The following is a 17,204-nucleotide window of genomic DNA, read 5'->3' on the forward strand; positions in this document are numbered from 1 at the left end:
AATAGCCCGTTTTGGGATGTCGCCACCGGCCCGAAACGGGCTTTCGGCATTCGCGAAGGATGGTTGGACTCTTTTATTTGTTTAAAAATATGGATTGCCAGAATGACTTATTCTCAAACTGAGACCTTGTCAAACGAGCAATTTTATTAAAAGGCTCACCAATCCATGTTAATCCCAAGCGGGACCCTCCATGGATTAGTGGTTTTCATAAAAAGGAAGGGTTCATGGAGTCGCCACCAATGTTTTACTCAAAACATTGGAAAAAGAAGTTTAAGGCAATCGATTCAAAAATCGACTTCGGCCATTACAACCAGAGTCGGGTAAGGGAGTCGGTTACGCGTGGGGAAGGTGTTAGCACCCCACAGCGCCCCTTTCGGGTTCCCTATGACAGATTATTTAAAAATAATAGTGCGAAATTACTAAATTACCCCTTATTTATTTATTCTAAACAATTATAACTTAACTATCTACATGATGACAGTTAAATATACACACAGAAAGCAGTAAAAGGAAGGACTTAAGAAGAAACCTTTGAAGCGTGCTTTTATATTCAAGTAAAACTGGGAAGCTTTTTGGCGTTCCCTCGCTCTACAAGCCCGCTCGCTCCCTCCTAGAAAATTTTAACTATGGAAATCCGGAGGATTTCCCTTCGACTCAGTTCGAGACTCAAGCAAAAAGCTCAGAACTCGAGAACTTCGTCGGATCAACTCTCCGAGTGATTTCTAGGCAGAGCACTGCTCAAAAAAACCCAGAATACTCAAGAAGAGGGTTAAAACTCAGTGTCCAAGTGTATAATGACGTTGAAATGACGCCATATTTATAGGGATGAGGCGCAATACGGCCTCTGGGGGTCAATACGGCCCGTATTGAGTTTTGAACTACAATACGGCCGTATTGAATTCAATACGGCCGTATTGAAGTTCAAAAACCTCAATACGGCCGTATTGAAGTTCAGTGCAGCCGTATTGAGTTCAAAAACCTCAATACGGCCGTATTGAAGTTCAGTGCAGCCGTATTGAGTTCAGTGCAGCCGTATTGAAGTTCAGAAACTTCAATACGGCCGTACTGAACCCTTGGGAGGCCGTATTGGGCTTCATTCCCTCCACTTTCTTATTTTTTTTGCTATCCTAAGACCTCTAGACCTATAGAGAACCCTCCTTGGGCCTTCTGGAAGTCCTTCTGGCTGATCTTCCTTCAGTCTTCGAGAGTCTTCAAGCTTTATTTCCGACCCGGACAATTTTAGGGGTCTACATGGGACTCATCCAGAACGACCCGTTCTCGATCCAAAACGGCCCGTACTCCCTCCAAAATGCCCCGTACTTCATCCATAATGGCCCGTACTCCATCCAGAACGACCCGTTCTCAACTACGATTTACAGGTTAATTTAGTAGTTTGGAACGGCCCGTTCCAGATTGGGAACAACCCGTTCTGGGTTATTAAATCACCCATATTGGACTTTTGGGCCTTCTGAAATAACTTACTACGTTATAGATAACAAATAAAGAAAATTTTTCTTGAAATTCTTTTTAACAAATATCACAAAATGATAACATAATTATATTAAGAGATGAAGGTTAAGAGAGAATTATTACACAATGATCTATATTGGTTCAACCATACAAGAGCCTACATCCAGTTTTTGACTTAGCACACCACTAAATCAAGTCATTCCACTATAATATTCTTTACATACACCATGTACAAGCAATATTACAATCTGAATGAAAATCATACACAATCTTGAATCCACAAGATTACACAAACAAAGATTCTTGCACCCAACAAGAACCTACTTGAAACAAGAAACCAATATCAAGATTTCTCTTAACTCTTCTAAAGACACCCTATCTCAAAGAGTAACACATCCCAAAAGTACAAACAAAGATTTAAGATTGAAAAGAATACATCTGATATGTGTAGAATAATCTTGTACATAGATTAGCTTAAAATTCTTGAAATCTTTCAAGAACTCATCTTCTTCAATCAATCTTTAGCACTTGTATTCTTTCTGAAAAGTTTGTGATATGATATTATTCTAAAAAGTTTTTCAAATTATATATGATCTCTCTTTTAAGTTTTTTTAAAAGAGTTATATTTATGGTGCAAAAAAGATTTTGACATTTTAAAAATTTTGTAATAGCTCTAATCTATTACTTGTGAAGGTAACCTATTACCAATTTTTTAAAAATTGAAACCACATTGATTTTAGAACAAAGGTGATCTATTACCAGACATGGTAATCTATTAACCCATGCTTCTTAGTAAGCATAAGACTTAATTTGTACAGAGATAGTCGATTACTGGAATGGGTAATCGATAAACCCGTGTTGAAAACACTTGTTTCACTCAAAAGTCACCATGGTAATCTATTACCAAACATGGGAATCGATTAAAACATTGAGCACTACAGATTTTAATTAAAATACTAAGTTTTAGTAATCTATTACCTGAAATGGTAATTTATTACCTAACTTAACATTGAATTCTTTTAAATGATTCAAGTTTCATTTAATGTTAAAATACTTTGTAATCTATTACCAAAACTTGATAATCTATTACATTATATTTTCACATAAAATGAGAAACATTGAGATATGTTTATTAAAAAATAAGATAAGTTTTGAAAACAAACAACATAATAAGCAAACACATACAAGCCTAAGTCTCATCAAACAACCAATACAATATTCTTTTATCGTAGGCCAAAAATATAAAATGAAGCAAGCTTAAACAAAGCTACATCAAAACTAAAACTACATCTTCAAAAAAGAATTAGACGCAACACATACATCATCGCTTTAATGACCCAAACCTACTGCTTAAGCAAACACTTGCTTATGCCAACCTTGAGCCCCACATATATTTCCTTCTCTCTTAAGGTAGCACTTTGCTTTAAATTAGGGTAGAGATAGTCTTAACCATGCTTAAGCTAGCCTAGAGACACTCAAAAACACTTGTTTAAGCTACCACAATTGGTTTGCTTAAGCTAGGCTCACTTAATCTAGAACGAAACAAGTTTTCCATGCTTAAGCTAGTCCCAAGACAAAAAAATTGATCGCTTAAGCTATCACTTTTGGCTCACTTAAGTTAGACTTGCTTATGCTACCATATATATTTGGCTCGCTCAAGCTAAGCAAGATGTTTAGCTTTTTCATAGCTTCACTTAAGCAAGAAATGGTCTCACTTAAGAAACCCAACATAAATGCAAATAACTTTTTTACATAAACAAGGAGTTTTACCAAAATTCCCTTTATTATTAAACCCCTTTCACATACCTAAACATATTTTCAACAACCACAACAATAACACATAGTCCAAAACTTCTAAAACACTAAACCAGATCCCAGAATGGAAAAACTATTAAAAATTAAAAATTTATGAACACCATAATATTCCAAAACCCATTAGAATTTATCGACTCCTTATATCTAGTTATTATAACAGTCCTTAGATTTGAACTCTAAGCGGCTTCCCTAACACCCCTCAGATTTGACCTCTAAGGGACTTCACTCCACGACACTTCAAACGATGACACTTCGTGCAACTCCTCGTTGGTCAGAACCCTCTGTGGGTAGCTCTTTTTGAGATGTTCATTTATTTTTTAGGATAAAAAATTGATCCCACAAACCAACTTACACACTTTCTAGGAAACTTCCTAGAAGGTCATCCATTCCTAAATTACTCTAAGTCAAACACGCTTAATTATGGAGTTCTTATGTGATAAGCTACCAAAAACAAGATGCTTCTTGTTGGTATAGGTAGTACAAAATAATTCTTTTAAGTCATCCTCAACTATATAATCTTATACTTGTACAATCTTTGGATCCCTCTCATTCCCATGTGTTTGGGATGTTACAAGCCAACCAGCCTCTGCTTGGTTTGCCCCTGAACCATATTGTACTAGGAGAAAGGACCTGCTTTGATACCATTTATAACACCCGCCAAATTTGACCTCTCACTTTTTAGGCTCAGAAACTGACCCCATAAACCAACATAAGACTTTTCAGCATACTTTGTCCTCACTCACACACTTTCTAGGAAACTTACTAGAAGGTCACTCATCCCTAAATTACTCTTAATCAAACACGCTTAACTGTGGAGTTCTTATGGGATAAAATACCAAAAAGTATATGCATCTTGTTGGTATAGGTAGTACAAAATAATTCCTTTAAGTCATCATTAACTATACAATCTCATACTTGTACAATCTTTGAATCCCTCTCATTCTGGTGTGTTCGAGTTGTTACATCTAATTAACCACATGCATCACCTAACCACAATTAATTAAACTCGAAAACCAACATCATAGGGTTTTCCCCAAATTCTCAATTCAACAAGCAATCAATATCAACCACACAACAAATTTAGTTGGCTCATTCCCCCCAAGACAACAACATACAAAAACATGTAACCTTAAGTGTAAAGTCATCCACAATTTAATTTCGGGTTAGTCAATAGGAATTAAGATATCACATTATCTAATTCAACATTAACATAAAAAAGAATCCAAAACACAACATTTCCCCAAGGGAGAAAGGGGGAAGAAGAAGAAGAACTCGTGGGGAAAGAGGTTTGTAGTAGTTTTCAAGGATTGTGTTTCTTTTCATACTTATGTGACTTTTGTTCCCCTTTTTTCTTTTGTTTTTACTAGTTATCTGTCTGACAATCCTAAAACACCCCTTTCTAACTCACCCACCAACATTATTCCCTCTTTATTAAAACTCATTTTAATAACCACAACATCTATACTATTAATAAAGGGGATACTTTTTTTTAATATATAGAAATTTTGGATTAATTTACCCTTATAACTACTTATAACTTAAATTTTCTTTTATTTATTTATTTTTCTCTTATTTTTAGTTGGTTGTGACTTTTAGCGGTTTTTAAACATCTCTCACACTTGAAATAACCACTCATTATTTTTTTCCTTTCTTTTTTTAAATATATTTTTCCTCTAGTATAAAAATAAAAATAAATAACATATAATTAAACCCTCTTTTATAATATTAAACGAGCATTTAATTATTTAAAGCACACATACAAGAAAGACACAATGTTACATAATTGATTATGTAATCGATTATCTATTTATATAATCTATATTCATTTATTTTTAAAATATAGAATTTTAAATATAAATAATAAATATAAGTATTATTATTATAATAAATAAATAAAATAATAATAAAATTTCCATAAATAGAAATTTATTAATTTAATTTTTTTATTTAATCTAATATAAATTAATTGAATTTTATCTTCCTTTCATTTCTCTTCTATTTTTCTCTTGCCAAACAATTTTAATTTTGATTTCATTTCTTACCTATTTCCTTTTTTCTTTCTCTTTCTTCTATTTCTTTTCTTTCTACTGAACACCATGTTAATCATACATTGAGTGATAATATAATTATATTTAAAATTATTCATTTTTTATTGATATAAAAAAAATGAATAAGGAAAATTTAATCTCAAAGCATAAGTATAATTTATATATTAAAAGTTTATTTATTTATAGTGAATTTGAATCATAATATAATTATATATTAAAAATATTATTTATTACTAATATAAAAAAATACATACATGCTATAATACTAATTCTATTTTAGAAATATAAAATTTATCCGACTATCGCGATGTGTCACGTACCGCATCTGTATGTTACAATATAGGCCAACTTTTATTTTCTTTCATTCTTAACTACTTTTTTATGGTGTAAATTAATAAATATTATTCTTTTATTAAATATGTTTTTAATTTTCGTAAAATAAATAAATTTTGATTTTAGTCTTTGGAATTATATTTTTTTTCATTCCTTTAAAACTTAAATTATTGTTCTTAATCTTAATTATTGTGTAATTATTTTTAACTATTTATTTATTTACTAAAATATTAAGTCACCATCTCAGGTATTATCCACAATTGTTAATGTTACTATGTTAGCATATGACACCTCTAAAATATTTTAAAGGTCATTAAAATAAATTATTTATAAACCTTAAAGTCATCCTTACGGAGTAAAAATAGTGACTTTAAATTTTAAATTGATGAAAATCAAATAAAAATAATTTAAAGGGATTAAAATAAAAATATACTTAATTTACAAGGACCAAAAACAATGTTTACAAATTTTAGAAAGATAAAAATAAAGAAAAAAAACTCAGGGACCAAAATCAAAACTCATTTATTTTAGAAGGATTAAAAACATATTTAATGCATTTTTTATATTAATTTTTTGTGTTACACTTGATACATTTTCATTCATGTAAAATATATTTCCCTAATAACTTTGGTTTTCAAGATTTTTTAAATTGGTTTTCGAATTTATTTTAGAAATTTGTGGTTAAGTCTTTTAAAAAAATTTGTAATAGAGTCATTCATCATTTTATATTTTTACATGGTTAAAATAGTTATTTATGATATATGAGATTTGACAAAATATTCTTTATATTATATTTGGATAACTAGATTATATTACTATTTCATGCTATCATCTATGTATATTAGGACAATCCTACTTGTTATAAATTCTATAATCTCCCTAATCACTAAATCTCCCAAGTTTTTAATCCTAATTGCTAAAATTTTCTTAATCTCCCCTACTCATGAACATAATCGTCAAAATTGTCTCCAAACTCTAAAATTGTTTATTGGGATATGAAGATATAAAGAATATTCTGTTAACATTATTGATTGTAAATGTACCACTAACTTTGGATTCTAAATTAAAAATTTTTATAAAGAAAATGAAAGATCCAATTATATTTTTTTAGTTTAAGAGCCTAGTTAATTTTTTTTTAAAGGTTGAGGAACCAAATGATGTATTAGGTTTTTTTTGTTACATTGAGAGAGAGAGAGTTTATTTTGGGTGGGGGTAGAGATCAAGCTTTGATCAATGATTAAGGAGTATAAATGTTGAATCACTTGAGTTAATAACTTTTAGTTAAAAAGAGTTTATAACCACTAAAGTATTTATTATTATTATTATTATTATTATTATCATTATTATTATTATTATTATTATTATTATTATTATTATTATTATTATTATTATTATTATTATTATTATTATTTAGGTTGACATATAATTCATGAATAGAATGCAGGTGTATTGTGCATCGCTAAAAGTGATGCACAATGAGTTTTAATGGATGGGAGAAATTGTCATATTAGAGTTCATAGACAACATATTATTCTCATAAATTGATGCCTTGCCAATATATTCTAATTGTAGGGACAAAATTTGGAGTCAAGTACTTTTCTAAAGAAGTCGTACTAACTTAAGAATAATGAGAAGAACATTGGGATTAATGGACACAAATTTTGACCCTCACATATAGGCTTTGAAATTGGACAAACATATATATGTCACCATTTTCATTATATACTCTCTTACACTCACGAAGATGGACAAGAATAAGGAAATGTTTAGATAAAATTCTCAGAAGTATTTATTAGATATATTTTTATAAATTAAAATTAGTTTATATATAAATTTCAAATAAGTTTTTAGAGAAATTAATATAAGAATATTTTTACAAATTAACTTATGCTTGAAATACTTATAACTTTTGGAAAAATTCTTTTATAAATATTTTTGCATAAATTTATCTAAACAAATTCTATGCACAAGACAAAAGTCATTAAAATGTTCATCTATGCCAATTTCATTGACAAATCATGGATTAAACCTATAATCACTTTATCTAGAATGTGTTTCAACATGGACACAAACACAATACATCTATTCTCTTACCAAATTATTAGTTCAAAGTATCTTCAATTTTGTTGACTACTAATTTATGTTGAGAATTTAGTTTTCCCACTTTTAGTAATATATCTCTTCTTAACTTTTTTTTTTATAATTTATTTACAAGACTTAAATTTAAAAACTTATTTTAATAAATTAAATTTAGTTTCCCTCGCTCGGACCCACCATGCAATTATATACAACATACATGTTGTGCTTAGTTATCCTTGTAAACTATGGTCAATTTGCTTAGGTATCATTTAAGTGTTACGGCATCGTGACCTTTTTGGGAAACACTTTAAATGTGGGGTTCTTATAAGAACTTGTTTTGCTGAGTGGTTGACCATTGACGAACCATAACTCCACAAAGCTACGTAATCATTGTTTATATTCCACTTTAATACTTTTTATTTTACTTATTTTTCTATTATTTTGTTGCTTAGAACAGTATTTTAAGAAGAAGTGTACCTGTCTGATGGGTACACTAAGTCTTCTAGTAGTCCAAAGGCCGAACGAGAACTCCGATCCGATATGCTAGTGAAAGGGTTGGTACCTGCAAAAGGCACTCCAACGCTCAAGTCAGGACAAACACGAATATCTAGGGTAATTAATGAACAGTGACGTTACCTTTTAACCTGAGCTATTTATACTGACAATCATGGGCCCTGGACCTTATGGGCCCTGTAAAAACTTACCGTATCAGATAATATTTCTTAATCAGCTAATTAACCTTTAATGGTTTATTAAAGATAACTAATAGCGATAAGCCGAACCAGGTGACCGATTGGCAATCGGCCACCTAATTCGGTCCCTCGGTAACCGATAAGAGGGTGGCTAAACGCCCCTACCCGTACACTGCCCCCCAGCCTTGAAGGAAAGCGGAATTTTCTTTAAGGGTAAAATGGAGATGGCGGTTAGGGTAAGATGAAGAGGCGTGCGTTTATAACCGTTGGATCTTGGAAATCAAACAGTTATAATTTTTCAACACTTTTAAAATTTCCCGCTTCTCTTCAAATCTATAAATAGGTTAGATTGTAGGGCCATTCGCACGTATTATTCTAATCCGAGTTGTGCTAATCCGAGCGCTTAGGAGCCGATCCGATTATCCCTCTTGCTTTTGTGAAGAAATTGGTAAGTTTTTATTACCATGGTTGATACTTCTTCAAGTTCTTCGGCTGACAGCTCTCGGTCATCGTCCTCCGAGGGGTCCTCGTCCAGTAGATCAAGTCACTCCAAATTGACTCAGTCCCCTATTGATGCCGAAAGACCAGATGAAGGCAACGATTCTTCAGAAGAAACTTCTACTAGTGGAAGTGAAGAAGTCGAAGAAAAAACAAAACGGGTAGCAACCCGTCAACGATACGGCCCCTCTGATGTGCCTGGATACGAGTGGGTGAACGGGGAAGTCACTTCTTATTATTCTCGGTATCAGGATACACAAATGATTACTAATCTTCTGGATTACACTAACTGTCTGAACTTTAACACCCACGAAAATCCCTACCCGATTGGGATTCGGTCATGCCGAAATAATGCCTTTCCAAATCCTGACATGGTCTGCCTTGATCAAAGTGGTGGAAAGATGGAATCATTCTACATATATGACTGTCTTCTTCGGGATCTCAAAGTCAAATTGCCATTTGATGAGTTTACTATAGGAGTGCTGAGAGTGTTGAACGTGGCCCCTACTCAATTGCATCCTAACAGCTGGGCGCAATTACAGGGCTTCAAACACTTGTGTAAATGTCTCCATATTAAGCCTTCTCCACTTCTTTTTCTATACTTCTATTCGTCCCGGCCGACTATTTTGGCGAAATGGCACTCCCTAAGCCGAGTAAGTGATCGGCTATTGTTGGATAGTTTTACTTCATCGTATAAGAATTTCAAGGCCGGATTCTTCCGAGTGACCATACGGCCGAACGGGCGACGCTTCTTCTTTGATGATGATGGGAAGAGCCTATTCCCTTTATACTGGACCCGTACCCCTCGGCCTTACGACGTAGTACCGAAAAAGATGCTGACGGCCGAAGAACGAACAGATTTAAAATTATTAATGCGCCTTCCTCGGCGTTTGCCAACTAGATCTCTTATCAATTTGATAGTGTCTCCTCGTTGGTGGGCCGACCTGATCGGTATGCTGTCTATCCTCTCACCTTTACCATCTTAATTCCTATTGATGTTTACTTAATCTTTCTTGCAGGAATCATGGTTAAGAGTGGTGTTGATGACCTGAATATTCGACATCTTCTTGCTGCAAGAGTGAAGGAGGCTCGGCAATCGGGGGAAATCGGCACTTCAGCTGCTGCATCTTCCCCCCGTCCCAACACTGATAACCGTCTGCCCCCTCCTCCGGAACGCAAAAAGAAGGGCAGAAAAGGGAAGGAAACCACCCGAGAGCACAAGAAAAGGAAGAGCTCTGATGATCAACCGGAGCAATCAAATAAATCCAAGTCAATGCCTGAGTTATCTCCCAATCGTACCATTATTGTGGTGCCTCCTCAACTGATGTCTTGGGCCTTTCTTAGTGAAGATGCTCCGGCAGAGTCAGTGATTCGGCCTGATATTGTTTCTCCATTCGGGCAAGAATTTTTGGCAAGCTTAGATGTGAGAGCCAAATGGAGGTTATTCTGCGAAGTGCAAACTCGCTCATTGGCTCTAGCTCATCACCTTGCCATGGAGCCTCTCGGCGAGGTCATGAATTTAAAGCAAAGTCTCGAGGAGGCCGAAAAGACTGCAGCCGAGGCGATTTCGGTCAATGAAGAGGTGACCGCTAAAAATAAGGATCTAGCTGCCGAGTTAAATGCCGTTCGGCGAGAGAATGATACTCTGCGCTTGGATCTTCAAAAAATGACCAATGAAGGACGTCGCCGAGTGGAAGAAGTTGAAGCTGCGTATAATGCCCTCAAAGAGCAGGCTAAAGAGAAGATAGTTTCTCAACATGAAGCAGGGTTCAAACAGGCCGTTCGGCAGGCTAGGCACTTTGGTCAATTTGAAGAAGGTTTTGAGTTTGACATGACTCAAGATTTCTATAAGGGGTCTCTCATGTCTTTTGCTGATATGCCCGAGGAAGGTGAGCCGGACGATGCCGACCGAAATGTTGCTCCCCGAGAAGAGGATGATGCTGAAACTTCTGAAGAGAACACGATGGACGAAGGTAACCCTGGGCCCGATACTGAGATCGAGGGAAATCCCGAAACCGCCATCCAGGCTGACTCAACCCACACTCCTGAAGAGTAGCGTTTAGGTTTTTCTTTGCTGCAACTTTTAATTTTTCTGTAATCTGGAGGCCAATAGAGCCTTGTTCTTTTGAATGCAATGATATTTCTCTTCAGAAATTCACTTTACTCAGTTAATTTTCAAGTATTTGTCTTTAATTAAGATAACCATTCGTACTCCAAATTCTTAAACCGAAGTAATTTGCCTCAAATGTACTCTTTTTTAAACAAAACCGAAGGACTTTGCCTTAAATTTATACTTTGTTAGTAAAACTGAAGTGATTTGCATTGGGCATGTTCCTTTCTTAGGAAAACCGAACAGACTTGTTTCGGATTTGTGCCTTTTCTTGACAAATCCGAACGGGTTTACTTCGGATTTGTACTCTTTTTTGGACAAAACCGAACAAACTTGTTTCGGATTTTTTGCTCTTTTTTGATAAAACCGAACAAACTTGTTTCGGATGTGTTCTTTTTTGATAAAACCGAACAAACTTGTTTCGGATTTGTGTTCTTTTTCTTGACAAATCTGAACATGTTTGCTTCGGATTTGGGCCTTTTCTTTGACAAATCCGAACAGGTTTACTTCGGATTTGTGTCTTTTTTTTGACAAATCCGAACGGGTTTACTTCAGATTTGTGCTCTTTTTTGATAAAACCGAAAAAACTTGTTTCGGATTTGTGTTCTTTTTTGATAAAACCGAACAAACTTGTTTCGGATTTGTGTTCTTTTTCTTGACAAATCTGAACAGGTTTGCTTCGGATTTGGGCCTTTTCTTTGACAAAACCGAACAGACTTGTTTCGGATTTGTGCCTTTTCTTGACAAATCCGAACAGGTTTACTTCGGTTTTGTATTCTTGGTAGGATTTTCAAGGTACGTCCTTAGTCGAGTTGAACAACTCGGGAGGGAAGCCTGTTGCGAGATTTGAGGCACATCCTTAGCCGAGTTGAACAACTCGGGAGGGAAGCCTGTTGCAAGATTTGAGGCACGTCCTTAGCCGAGTTGAACAACTCGGGAGGGAAGCCTGTTGCGAGATTTGAGGCACGTCCTTAGCCGAGTTGAATAACTCGGGAGGGAAGCCTGTTGCGGGATTTGAGGCACGTCCTTAGCCGAGTTGAACAACTCGGGAGGGAAGTCTGTTGCGAGATTTGAGGCACGTCCTTAGCCGAGTTGAACAACTCGGGAGGGAAGCCTGTTGCAAGATTTGAGGCACGTCCTTAGCCGAGTTGAATAACTCGGGAGGGAAGCCTGTTGCGGGATTTGAGGCACGTCCTTAGCCGAGTTGAACAACTCGGGAGGGAAGCCTGTTGCGAGATTTGAGGCACGTCCTTAGCCGAGTTGAACAACTCGGGAGGGAAGCCTGTTACGAGATTTGAGGCACGTCCTTAGCCGAGTTGAACAACTCGGGAGGGAAGCCTGTTGCGAGATTCTTAAGTAGCTGTTAAGAATTGTCAAACAATCATAATAGAATGGAAGAACTGAAGTAATTTCATTAATGGGTGCCTCGTTAAAAACCTTGTCGGCCAAAACCCCTTTTCACTTTTTTGTAAGGGGAGAAAAGACCGATCAAGGAAAAGAGTACACCATCTGTTTACACAAGGTCCTTTTACAATATATACTAGCTATAATATGTCTTCAAATGAGAAGCGTTCCACGTTCTAGGAATGACCTTGCCTGAGAGTTCTTCCAACTTGTATGCGCCGTTTTCCAAATTATGTCGTACCCGAAATGGACCATCCCAGTTAGCCGCCAACTTGCCTTCTTTCGAATTACGCCTTGCCGATCCTTGCACTCTCCACACCAAGTCGCCCTCCTGGAAACTCCTTTTAATAAGGTTGGAATTAAACCTACGAGCCATCCTTTGCTTGCAAGCTTCAGCTACAATCTCTGTTCTGATTCGTAATAGAGATAAGCCGAACCAGGTGACCGATTGGCAATCGGTCACCTGATTCGATCCCTCGGTAACCAATAAGAGGGTGGCTAAACGCCCCTACCCATACAAGAAGAATGTCTAAATACAACTATCGTAATTTGAGTTTTTAAAAAATTGATAGCATGGAAATTTCTTAAGAAGACCGAATCTAGTACTTCTCGAACCAATGACTGGTTTTAAAAATTCATGTCGACTTTCTAGTTCAATTTATTTATCTTTTAAAGTTCTTATTTTACTTTTGAATGCATAATATAGATATTTTAAGCTTTTGTTCCTCATCATCAAAAGCATCCAATACTTTATATTTCTAATGTAAAAGTTCAATAAGTAGTACCATAAACTGTATTTTTATTTCTGACCTATTCATATTCCTTGTGGGGCATATTTTAATGTGGCACACTTTTCAAAGAAAAAAGTTTAATGCACTTTCAATTTATCAAGTATTATAATAGTACAATTTGTTCTTCATATCTTAATTTTGTAAATTTAGTTTTTAAAAATTATAATTAATTATCGTACGAATTTAATGATTATATAATATCAATGTAAAAATATTTACATTATCAATCAATTAAAAATTTATTATTAATATAAATTTAAAATATTTATTATAAAAATTAACAAACTCATGAAATATGATAATTTGTAATTGAATAACAATATATAAAATTATTTTATACGGTCAATATATAACTTTTTTTTTCCTCTTAAAGAATGTTATTTTAATATTTTCATCCATTTTTATTCAATATTTAACAAATTTAAATAATATAATTTATAAATCATGTGAAAATAAGGATGAGGAGTGACATAATAATTTAATATTTGTGTCAATTTATTATACATGTTGACATAACAAATTTGACACATATATTAAATTATCATGTCATCATCTAATACTGTGTCAAATTAATAAAATTTATTAAATATTTAACAAAAATTGAAATATATATATATATATATATATATATATACACAAAATTATAATATTTGATAAACTAAATTCATGAAAATAAAATTACTAATATTGTGCTATTATTTCATTTAAAAGAGATTAAAAGGGAACTTAAACCAAAAGAAAATGAAGAAAGAAATAGAAATAATATTGAAGTGACAAAAAATTAAGCATAAGAGAATGCTCTATTTTACTGAGTAGTGGAAAGTAAAAGACCAAAACTTAAGCCCATTTGGCCAATAAAGACATGCAACCTGCACCTAAAAGAAGAGAGATATTTGCCCCTAATTGAAGCTTCATATTGTTCTGCAACCTCGGGTTCATAAAATCTGCTGCTAGCAGATCCACTAATGCCATGTAGATCAATATCCCAGCAGAAGCAGAATTGAAAACCCCTTCAACAGCCAAAGCAATTGGACTATTCTCCTTGTACACACTTGACACTCCCATTCCAATTATTATCCCAATTGGAGTTGTTAGGGAGAAAAATGTTGCCATAATTGCCATAGACTTTGACTCAAACTTTGCCTGTCATAATATAAATCTATTGAGTATTAATTAGAAGCTTGTAAAAACATGTAGATGGATTGTTTTCTTTTTTGAACCTAGTAGCCAACTTTAAAATTATAGGACCAACCAAAAACATGTCTTTAATTCACTGGTGATTGTTTGGTCTTTCTCTTTTTTCCTTCATGAAAAAAGTTAGATGAAAATATAAGGTTGTTGTCATCATGGCAATATTTTGGAGCCCATTTTGTGCTACTTTCTGAGCTACACAAAACAATCCACACACAATTCATTATTTTCTTCTGTTTGAAACTTACATTTCATAATAGTAAATGAATCCAACTTCATTTTTCAGTGTTTTCTAAACCCCCTATGCAAAATTTAGTCCATCTTTATTATTCTAAGAATAAAACTTAGGTACAGTACTATCATGTATTGATACTATTGATACTATTCTCCAAATAAAATTAAATTTTCACTTATGCAATTTGTTTTAGAAGTAACATAGAATGGGCTCTATTAGTACAAGTATAAAAGTTAGATTTTAATTTAGGATAAAAGCACAATTCTTTTTAAAAAATACTTGTATAGTGAATCTATGCATAACTTTAATTTTTTGTACTCAACATATATGTAAGATTCATGAAACTATACAAACAAAATTGCAATACCTGAGAGATGCAACCACCAAGCCCCATCCCCTCAAAAAATTGATGAAAAGAAAGGGCCATTAGAAGTGGCTTTATGGTATCAATGCTCTCTGTAGTTCCCAATGATATTCCAATGATCACTGAATGGACCACTATTCCTATCTCCAACACCTAACACACAAACCAACAATCCAAACTCAACCACATTGATAACAAAGAAGAATTCAAAATCCAACATATAAAGAAAAGAAGTACTAATACTAGACATCAACAACTAATTGATTTAGCTCATATCATTGAGCATTGCTATGTGAGTGTTGTAAATCCCTTGATATCAAGTTCAATTGTAACCGATAAAAATTAAAAACAACTAATTGAACTTACTTGTGATATGATCCGTTGCCTAAGTACTTCAGGTGTTATTGAGCCTTCAGAGGAGAGAGTTGATGGTCCATGAGCATGGCCATGTGTGGCATGTGTATGAACATGTATGTGACCAGCATGATCATCCCCCATTTCCTCATCAACTGTAGGAACCTGCTTAGAGGGATTAAAGTGTTGCCTATGGTAAAATCCTGTGGCAAATGAGTCCACCATAAGGGTCCCTATGGAGGCCAACATGGCAACAAAGCCAGTGAAGGGAAACTTGCCCCAAGGGTTATCTTTCAAGCAAGGTGAAGTCAAGTTCTCAAATGCATCAGGGAGTATGTGGACAAAGCCAGTGGCAAGGATCACACCTGCGGCAAAGGCCTTAACCATGAAGAATATGTCATTCTTGGGGTTAAGTGTTGGGATTTTCTTGCTCAACAATGGAAGACTCACACCAAGAGCACCAACAAAAAGTATAGAAGCGATTGAGCCAAGTTTGTAGAGGAGAACTTTACTTGGATTACTCTTGTTACCCTCTTCTGTGTCACATGAACAAGAATATCCTAAGACCATGGTTGGTAAAATAATAAGGACACAACAACAAACATAGAACAATTTTGACATGGTGGTTGTTGAATTACTAGCTAGGAAGTTCATCAGTTTTGTGGAAATTGAGATTGTCACAACTCACCAATGAGTGAAGGAAGAGAAATTAAGAATGGTGCAGGAACTATGAAGAACTTTGAGAAGTGTTTTCATCATTATTATATAAAAGAGGACAGATTCTAGCATGGGGCAAGTTGGCATGTCCTCCACACTTCAAGACTAACATAGACCATTCAATATGCAGACTTAAAAATCAGTGGTTACAAATTGAAAAACACTAACCGTACGAAAGAAAAAATTTATATTCATATTTTTTAAAAAAGAATCTACATGCTATGTTTAAAGACTACTCCAACCACTGCCATGAAGGTCGCATTTCACAGTTAAGTTGTTCCCATTCGATACTGATTCCAACTCTTTTCCTTCCTGTCGAGGTTTGTCTTTCTTAAGTTATCATACTCATCGGATTCCACCGACCGTCGAGTTCGTCGTTAGAGCTGTGTCACGGCAATTCTTCCATCCATGTTCATGGACCAAAATTCTTTCCCACGATTGCCTTTACTTTTGTTCCAGTGAGATCAATATCTGTTATCTTTAACTTTCAATAGTATTATAAATAAATAAATACATAAAAAAAAAACAGGGATCACGTTGCACAATAGTACCTTTTCTTTTCAACATTCAAAACAAAATATTATATCAATGTATTAAATTTATTTGTTTTAGAGTCGAGAGATATATTCACACAAAGAAAAACTTAGATATATCTCGTTATTTGTGAATATGTATATATTCGAAAATTATTACTTAATTTTAATTAAATAAGATATTATTATATATTTTATTAATAAATGTTTAATTAAATTTAATATAATATAATAAAATGATTATACAATTTCAATGCTTATAACAAATAAAATAATTAAATTAAAAATACAAAAAAAATGTGAAAATATTAAAATAAATTTATAAATTGTGATGGTAAAAAGGTTAGAAATATGATGTTAACTCTCGTTAGTTTTAATATATTATATAATAAATATGTATAAAAAATACTCAAATTAACATTTTATTCAATAATTTTTTTATCAATAAATATTTGTATATTCAAATTAACAACCATCATCATCGCTGCTTCCACCACTGTTACTGACAGTAGCAGTACTGACGATGTTAACGATAATGGTTGTGGTGGTGGTAGTTGCAATGGTAGATGG

General features: G+C 33.9%; 1 protein-coding gene across 4 annotated transcripts; it reads right to left on the minus strand.

Moving 5' to 3' along the window:
• Positions 1-13,984: 13,984 nt before the first annotated feature.
• Positions 13,985-16,582, minus strand: LOC109789489 (zinc transporter 1). 4 transcript variants are annotated; one of them, XM_083062556.1, is made up of 4 exons: positions 16,344-16,582; positions 15,397-15,920; positions 15,034-15,183; positions 13,985-14,383 (listed from the first exon to the last, which is right to left on the minus strand). In XM_083062556.1, exons 2-4 carry the CDS (start codon positions 15,769-15,771, stop codon positions 14,078-14,080), a joined length of 831 nt encoding a protein of 276 aa, XP_082918682.1. In that variant the 5' UTR covers positions 15,772-15,920; positions 16,344-16,582; the 3' UTR covers positions 13,985-14,077. The 4 variants fall into 4 exon arrangements, with proteins under 4 accessions (XP_082918682.1, XP_082918680.1, XP_082918681.1 ...); XM_083062554.1 differs by having other exon boundaries at positions 16,318-16,582; XM_083062555.1 differs by lacking the exon at positions 16,344-16,582 and adding an exon at positions 16,073-16,311.
• Positions 16,583-17,204: the final 622 nt, after the last annotated feature.

The sequence above is a fragment of the Cajanus cajan genome, chromosome 8 (genome assembly GCF_000230855.2).
Source record: "Cajanus cajan strain Asha chromosome 8, NIPB_CcT2T_4, whole genome shotgun sequence".
NCBI classification, from domain to species: domain Eukaryota; kingdom Viridiplantae; phylum Streptophyta; class Magnoliopsida; order Fabales; family Fabaceae; genus Cajanus; species Cajanus cajan.